This window comes from Dipteris shenzhenensis, chromosome 9 (assembly GCF_047967505.1).
Source record: "Dipteris shenzhenensis isolate YYH24624 ecotype China chromosome 9, Dip_SZ_1.0, whole genome shotgun sequence".
NCBI classification, from domain to species: Eukaryota; Viridiplantae; Streptophyta; class Polypodiopsida; order Gleicheniales; family Dipteridaceae; genus Dipteris; species Dipteris shenzhenensis.
The window spans coordinates 37,478,627-37,487,389 of NC_141604.1; the positions used below are offsets into that span (position 1 = coordinate 37,478,627).

General features: G+C 43.8%; 1 protein-coding gene across 1 annotated transcript; it reads right to left on the reverse strand.

The window, feature by feature from the left end:
* Positions 1-262: 262 nt before the first annotated feature.
* On the reverse strand, positions 263-2,836 carry LOC147898595 (pentatricopeptide repeat-containing protein At4g18520, chloroplastic-like). The gene is made up of 2 exons (XM_087379198.1): positions 880-2,836; positions 263-672 (listed from the first exon to the last, which is right to left on the reverse strand). Exons 1-2 carry the CDS (start codon positions 2,834-2,836, stop codon positions 263-265), a joined length of 2,367 nt encoding a protein of 788 aa, XP_087235324.1.
* Between the last annotated feature and the right edge of the window lie 5,927 nt (positions 2,837-8,763).

Genomic DNA, 8,763 nt, shown 5'->3' on the forward strand with positions numbered 1-8,763 from the left:
TCTTTATGATTCTGAATGAGACTCGGATCCCCGCATATGATATTCCGTCGTTCTCTGAATGTGGTAAATGTCACAAGACAGATGGCCTTGTGACATTTACCACAGCCACATATTTCTTATAACATATATGGATCTGCCATCGTGTATATTGATTAGGAAGCCAAATCCTCACTGTGGCCCCACAGTTCATCTTTCTTTCTATCATCACACAAATTCCTGTAACGCATGGTCCAAATCAGCCACATAACTTAGTAATCTGGCTCTACATCTCTACTTTGAGGATCCGATCCCCCAACATATTATCCTCCTCAGGCCAGTCTGCCAAATATGTCCTGACTTCTTCCATGCTTGAGCATTCCTTCATCCCCCAGCACATTATCCTGCTAAGACCAGTCCGCCAAGTATGTCCTGACTTCTTCCATCCTTGAGCATTCTTTCTCATTATCTGAACCTTTTCAGAGTCCTCCCACATTTGAGCATCAGCATAAATATTTGCCATTAAGACATATGTTGCAGGAAGCTTCTGATCTGCTCTCACTGCATTTTCAAAGGCATGTCTGCCAACCTCTACGTTGTTCCACTTCCGACAAAAACTCAACACCGTCAACCATACAATAACATTAGGTTTGAAAGGCATCTTCTCCACCATTGAGACTGCCTGGGCCACTTGGCCTGCACGGCCAAGGAGATCAATCATGCAAGTATAGTGCTCAATAGTTGGAGTAATGCCATACTGTTTGCTCATAGCCTGAAAGTATTTCAAACCCTTATCCACTAGACCCCCATGACTGCATACAGTGAGAAGACTAAGAAATGTGACCCCATTTGGCCATATGCCTTCTTGCCTCATTCTTCTAAACAAAGAAAGAACAAGTTCACTCTCTCCCTGGCGGGCATACCCTGCAATCAATGCACTCCATGTTACAACATCCCTTATGGACAATCTATCAAACAACACTTGGGCATCAGCCATGCTTCCACATTTAGCATACATATCTATAAGGCTGGTTGCCACAGTTGTGATGACCTCAAAACCAACCGCTCTGATTTGACAATGCAGTTCCTTTCCTCTTTCCAGAGCTGCTGTGGAACCGCAAGCTTTAAGGACAGCAACAAAGGTAACGCTAGTTGGTAATAGACCTTGTTCTTGCATTAGTGCATAAAGTTTAAAGGCCTCGTCACACTCTTGCTTGGCATATCCCAAGATCTGATTATTCCAGGTAACCAGATTACGATGAGGCAATTCGTCAAATATACGCTTTGCATCCTCCACACTTCCACATTCTGCATACATGTCTACCAATGTGTTTCCTACGAATACATTTGACTCAAAACCAGTCTTCACTGCTTGGGAGTGGATGCCTCTACCTTTCACCAGGCATCCTACTTTTGCCGACTTCCCATCACCTTGCTTTTCATCTTCCACTGCTGCCAGGCTAGCACAGGCCTTCAATGCGCCACCAAAGGTTCGATCATTTGGTTGAATGCCTTTCTGGTGCATCTGTGCATACAATTCCAAAGCCACCTCACAGTCTTCCTGCTCAGCAAGCCCCAAGATCATGGTAGTCCAAGTATATACGTCACCATGGGGCAATTCTTTAAATACACGCTCTGCATCCTCCATGCTGCCACATTCGAGATACATATTCACCAAGGCAGTTCCAACAAATACATCTGACTCGAACTCACTCTTTATCACTTGTGACTGGATAGCTCTACCTTTTGAAAGGGATTCTATTTTCCCATCAGCTTGCGTCCCCTCTTCTTGTGCTGCCAGGCTAGCGCAAGCCTTCAAAGCACCAACAAAGGTTTGAGTATTCGATTGGACTCCTTCCTGGTTCATCTGTATGTACAATTCCAAAGCCAGCAGACTATCTTCTTGCTCAGCATACCCCACGATCATGGTAGTCCATGTGACCACATCACGATGAGGCAACCCGTTGAAAACACATTGTGCATCCTCCATGCTCCCACATTTCATATACATGTTCACCAAGGTGGTTCCTGTGAATGCATCTAATTCAAAGCCACTTTTTACTACTTGAGAGTGGATGGCTCTACCTTTTGTCAGACTTGTAAAGGTCCCATCAACGTGCGTTCCCCCCTCCACTGCTGCCAGGCTGCCACAAGCCTTCAAGGCGCTGACAAAGGTTCTATCATTTGGTTGAATACCTTCCTGGTTCATCTGTACATACAATTCCAAAGCCAGCACACTCTCTTCTTGCTCATCATAACCCGAGATCATGGTATTCCACGTAATCACGTCACGCTTAGGCAATCCATCAAAGATATGCAGTGCATCCGCCATGCTTCCACATTTTCCACACATATTTACCAAGGTATTTCCCACGAATACATCTGCTTCAAAGCCACTCTTCACTACTTGGGAGTAGATGGCTCTACCTTTAGAGAGGCACCCTATTTTCACAAATTTTCCATTAATTTGCTTCCCCTCTTCCAGTGCTGCCAGGTTACTGCAAGCCGTCAATGCACCCACAAAGGTTCGATCAGTCGGTTGAACACCTTGCTGGTGCATCCGTGCATACAATTCCAAAGCCTTCTCACCCTCTTCGAGCTTGGCATACCCGAGGATCAAAATGTTCCAAGACACCACATTGCGCTTCGGCAGTTTTTCAAACACACGGGCAGCATCCACCATGTTCCCACGCTTCACATACATGTGCATCAAATTGTTTATTTCGAACACTCGACGCTCATCTGAACGTCTCTCTGTCTCGACATGAATTCTGGCTTCCCTCAGCTGAGCCGCACTTCTCTGGACCGCATTCTCAACTCTGCTGGCACCAAAGGGACATAGCCTAAGCCAGGCGCCCATAACCAACGAAGATGCAAGCAGAGAGTTACCTTGCTAAAGGTAATATACTGTAGCCCAGCCAAGACGAGGTAAAGCAATTGAAGCACAGGAAGGCAAAGGAGGTGAATTGTGTGGGAGAATTGCGATGCAAAAGTGAAGCGCATCTGGTGCGAATGTGAGCGAAGTGAGAGTCCATGAGCAGGGTGAATATGTTGTAAGGTATGGCTAACAAATTCAGTCTGCATGAGGGCAGTGATCGCCCCAGAATGTTGATTTGTAATATACATCGGAGGAACACGTTTGTGTGTGTGTGAGTGAGAGAGAGAGAGAGAGATGTGGGCTGGTGTTAGTTAGGGCCAACAAGCGTTTTGTTGACGGCGAATCGTCCCGGGAATTTGGCACGTTGCTATTTCACGGCTCGATTCTAGCGTGTTCGGTTAAGTTGGAGGTGAGTTGGGCGCCGGTAGACTCTCCAGCTGCGCCTATTGGCAGCTTTGACAGCCAATAAACCAAGCTCTGTCAGGAGCTTAGGCTGGTTAGTTTGAACTCATCCGACACATATCCTTGGTTGTCGGTTTGGTGTGAGCCCGTCGACCCAAGGATGGTTACATACCAAGCCCCGCCCACAAAGCCATGATTTTCTTGTGTTGGTGGGCAGGGATCATTACACATGGTTTTTGCCCACACATCACGAGAAGAGAGGTCGAAGCCCCACTAGCCACATGACAATTAATTTTCATTGTTAGCAAAGTCCCCACCCATACCCTTGGGCAAGGGGTGTGGGCCACCCATGTTTACTTGGCCTGTACTAGAGAGTTTTCAAAAGCTCTAAGAACCTATGGAGCCATATGGCAGAATATAGACCGTTAGATCGCCTGATTGCCATTAATAATGTTTTATATCAAAATTAACTTGGCTTCAAATGAGTTTCCAAATTATAAATATGCATTCTCTCTCTAAATCGTCAGCTCACTTCTTCATCTTTCTTAACTCTGCTATCTCAAACTGGAGCGTTGCGTGCTGTTCTTCCTCCAAACCCTACAACAATTTTGCACTCTGCTATCTCAAATTGGAGCTCTAGGTTTTTGAAAAAAAAAATTTGGAGCTCTAGAGACCTGCTCTCCTTCTTCTATGGATGAAAAATCGTACGATAATTTTGCACTCTACTATCTCAGATCGGAGCTCTACCTGTTATCTTTTACCATAACTACAGGCCGGTTATGGATCTATCTATCACCGTTTATTTACGTTGTTAATCGAATCACCCAATCTGTACTTCTCGAGGGAATGTTTGTTTTCACCCTTTGGAGAAGTCACCTATTGTTCAAGCTGTATCGGAGTATGATCCCTCTCGAGGGAATGTTTGTTTTGCTTGATGTTTTGTTGGTAGGCTTGCTACACCCTTCTATTTCCAGAATTGGATGAAACGATGGCAAATTGTACTTCCCCAAATTGTCTAGGTTCTTCATGTGTGCATTATATTCAATTACAAGGTTTCTCTTGCTCGTTCTGATCCCAGAGAGAGCCTTCACACTTTGTGGGTATTCTAATCACTGGCGATGGATGCATCGTGGGCCAACATTATACGCGATCTTGCCCCCTTTCTAAGACTGAGCCTCCACACAAAAGAGCGAGGCGTATGGGGAGCGATTTGATGGAGGCATTTCTGGTTTGGCATACCTTGATTTAGGAACTGGGAGATCAGTTCCTCTAGCCACTACAATGAAATCAGGTTACGGTGGCATTGTACTCCCAGTTCATGAAGAGACAAGGAAAGCAAATATTTTTTCAAGGGAATTTGCTCTTGATACAAGGCCCCAAACTCAAGTTATGGAGATGGTATTTATAGGTTGAATTAAGAAATGTGCAAGATCATGTAAGCTGACCGTATAGGACGGACCAAACAAGGGTGAGCGGGTCTTGTGCTAGGCTTATACAATGAAGGATGAATCAAGAAAGGAGAAGAATAGGTGGAGCATAAAGGCATAGCTTGGCAAGGCAGAGCGTAAGTGCACCCTAAGTGCATGATTTGAGGGTGACGGGAGGTGGGCAAAGCTAGGATTCAATGTATTGCATCACCAAGCCCATCAAAGCAAGTAATTTTCGCTTAGAAGTTGTGCTACTCAGAGACCAATGATTGATGCGAAACAACTTTGAATCACTGATCTCTACAGTTCAGTGCTTCCAACTCATGGCAATGGATGTGTTATTCAAGATCTCTTCGCTCTTGCAATTCGAGACGCTTGATGTAGATAGACATTGTCACTCTTCTAGGGACACATTCTTAGAAAATCCGAGAGCATTAGATAGTGGATGAAGCATGTCTAGCCACCAATGATGAGTTTGTTGTTGATAACACATTCTCGAGCAAGTTGTTCAAATGATTGGCCAGATGTAGCTTAGATTCAAACAAACTTGTTGTAGATCAAGGAGCACCAGGGAATTCAGGACCCGATTGCTCCTAGAGTCCTAATAAAATCGTGGGTTCATGAAGTCAACCTACAAGAATGCTAACCACCAATGATGAGTTTGTTGATCCTCGTCGATCGAGCGCTAAGCATGTTGTGATTCTTTGTGATCCTATGCTAGTGGCCACTGTTAATCAGCATTCAAGACCATGGCCCACAACTCTGCATTTGTCCCGATATTCTCCATCCACCAACGTTTGTCTTTTCAGTGTGCATTCAACCGTGGACCCTACAATCATGCATGGGACCCTCCCAACCTAAATGGACCTGACGCAATAGAGCACTGGATACTGAATCCCGTTCAAGGGATGATGGTGAAGCTTAAAAGTGAAAGCAATTCACCTTTCAAATGAATGAAGTGTGGCGCCCTATCAAGGATTTGAAATTCTTGAAAAGGCCAACTACCTGGGTGCATCTTCTCCAAGGTCCCATCTTCTCCGCAGCTTCAGCTTCTCCTTATGTCCGACTCTAGGTTCCCCTTTATTGCTCACCTGTGCCTAGCTTGACCTCACAGTGTCACGTACATTTTGTTAACATTCTCTTTCATGATCAACTAGCCAAAGGACAAGGAAGGAGAGGCAGCCTAGAGCTTCGATGTTGCTAAAGCTGAAGAACGCATGCCAAAGCCTCCCTATGGCATGCTTACTACCCCCTTCATATGCTAAGGTCGCTCAATCCTTACACCAATCTCGCCATCGCTCTTCATCCTTTGTTTCCATGTTCAGGGCCTGTTTGCAGAGCCGCTTGCAACTTCCATCTTCTCCCATGTAGAAACACTCAAAGAAAGCTAGAGTCCACAACCCCCTCTATTGAGTGTAGAGAGTAGCGATAACAAATATCTACCAAAGTAGGAAGGGATAAACGTGGTGGGTGAGGAAAAGGATAGGACAGCAAGAAGCGTGCTTGAGCTGCAAAGCAACTAAGGAAGTCCTTGTAAAGGTTGCATCCCTTCGAAACTAAACCATGCGTGGGACTAACACCCAAGATGCCCCTCCCCCCAAGAGAGAGAAAACTCCCTAGACATAGCCTGTTCCAAGCAATGAGATTTTTCACACAGTATTTTTGAGTAATCAAATCTAGCTAGGACACTTTTGTCCACATCTAGCTGTGTGTGTGGCCGCATCTTCATTCACCTGAGGCCTATGTATAATTGTCTGTGTCATGGACGTTATATTCACAGATTGTTAGAGTATATGCATCTGTGAATATAATCTCCCCATGAAGAACATATAAGTATTTTAAATTTTCCCGAATCACACTCATTTGATTTTTTTGTGGAACTATGTGGGAACGCACCTTAGCCAACGATGTCCATAATGCTTGGTAAGAATTTCAAGTGAGGAGTGGATGATGAAGGGCAATATTGGTTTGTTTGATTGGTCACAAAATGCCCACTTCAACACAAGGACTTTCAACAATTATAGGCGAATTATACACAACATGTCTCCTATTCCACACTTGAAGCGTGGACCAAAGACACGACGAGTACGCAAAGAGGGGAAAAGTGAATTACTACTCTGAAGACTTTCAACAATTATAGGCGAATTATACACAACATGTCTCCTATTCCACACTTGAAGCATGGACCAAAGACACGACGAGTACGCAAAGAGGGGAAAAGTGAAGATGTGATAAGCGCTTCTCATCACATACATCGGTCGATAAAGCACTCAATTTTGATTGAAGGGAGGTATAACAACTGCAAGGCTTAGTCATTATACAAGGCAAAGATCTTCCACAACATCTATAGCCCTCTTTGTGCCATTGCACTCTGCCCTCAAAGAAAGGCTTCTTATGGACAATTGAGTTGTCCATTCCATCTTCAAGCCTGTAGAAAGAATTATTTAACATGCATACCTGCACTAGCCTTCACCTCAAGGAATGTTTGCTTCAAACGACGTGTAAGAGAGGCCAAGTGCAATAGTTAACTATGATCATGACCTAAAATGACACATATACATTATGTAGTTAGATTGTTAATCCCTCAAAGAAATATAACCAAAAACTAGGTAAGGTAGTTTTCGCACATATACTCCCCCATACCCAAGGGACTAGCCCATTTTGCAAGAAGCATAGGAGGCGCGAAGGGATATGCTGCATTGTTGCCTAATATGTCTCTCTATCCAATGACCATTCCCTTTTCATGCTAGACATAGGTGTATAACGTGAATCCCTCCCACTAGTATAAACCAAAGTAATGGCCCCATGTTTTATGGTGGAAAAATACCATAGTCAACCTCCACCCACCAATACCATCGGGTGTATGAGTTTGTGGGCATGTATGTTGCTGGAATGCCAAATGTTGAGGGACTTTTGGATTCTACCAGGTCATAAATTGCTCTCTTCATGCATTTTGGTAAAGAGGCCATGCCAACCCTAAACCCCTCCAAATCTTGGTCCTCATTTGTAAACACATACCCACATTGTATTAATGAGATTTGTTCTCGTGACACCTAAGTATTGCATCACACAATTATAATATGTTTTTATTAGCTAGTGAAATACCTTCAAACGTCGCATTGCGCAATCCACACACATGTAATTTCCACTGTGGGGCCTGCACGCCATGTACAATCTCGCCAATCCTCAAATGGGCAACCCCATGTCTGACAAAGCACAAAAATCATAGGGGGATGTATTTCTTCACTTGCGATTCGATCCTCTCACCCTCCCCATCTGTGTCTAAGCATATGCACATCCTATCTATTTTAGCCAAGATGATCCATAGGAGCAGTGGACCCCAGTTTAGCGGTATGTAGAATTGTAAATTATTTTCTTCAATATATGCCCACCTAGTGGAGCTTCCACTTGGGATGCCTATTGATGGAACACCATATTTTTAAGGCGATTCTAGCTCTACCATATTATATATCTTAGACTTTAACATAGGAGACATCCTTCCCATTCCCTCCTTGAAGGATTGCATATCTGCAATCGCCTCTTAACTTTCCAGGTCTTGCTCATCTTCCCATTGAATATCATCCTCATCCCATTCATTGTCATCAAAATCTCCTTGCAATCAACCACATGATTGCCATCCATATGTTCAACTCACATGTGAATACCCACATGTGAATACATACAAGTGAATAATAGAACATACATTCCCTACGAGTGCATTTCAGGTAGAGGCATATGATCACCTTTACTTCATAGACTTCATTATAAATGAGTGCATAGTTGTGAGTGATATGGCCTCTTGGAAGTATGATTTGATCCTCCATATCAGGGCTTGGTCTTCATTGGGACGAGGATCCACAACTACAACATAAGAAAAGCCATTATCATTTTCACACTCTACAGTTTATTAATTATGATGAGGGGTGTTGCACGTGAAAGATTCATACCGTCATCATTCCTTGCACTCAAAAATGTATAAGAATCATTAGAAGCAATTGTACATGGAGTGGTTATAGAAGGTTTCAATCTGGCTAATTCTATTGCATATAATTGATGGCATCATTGCACAATTGTGTGTAC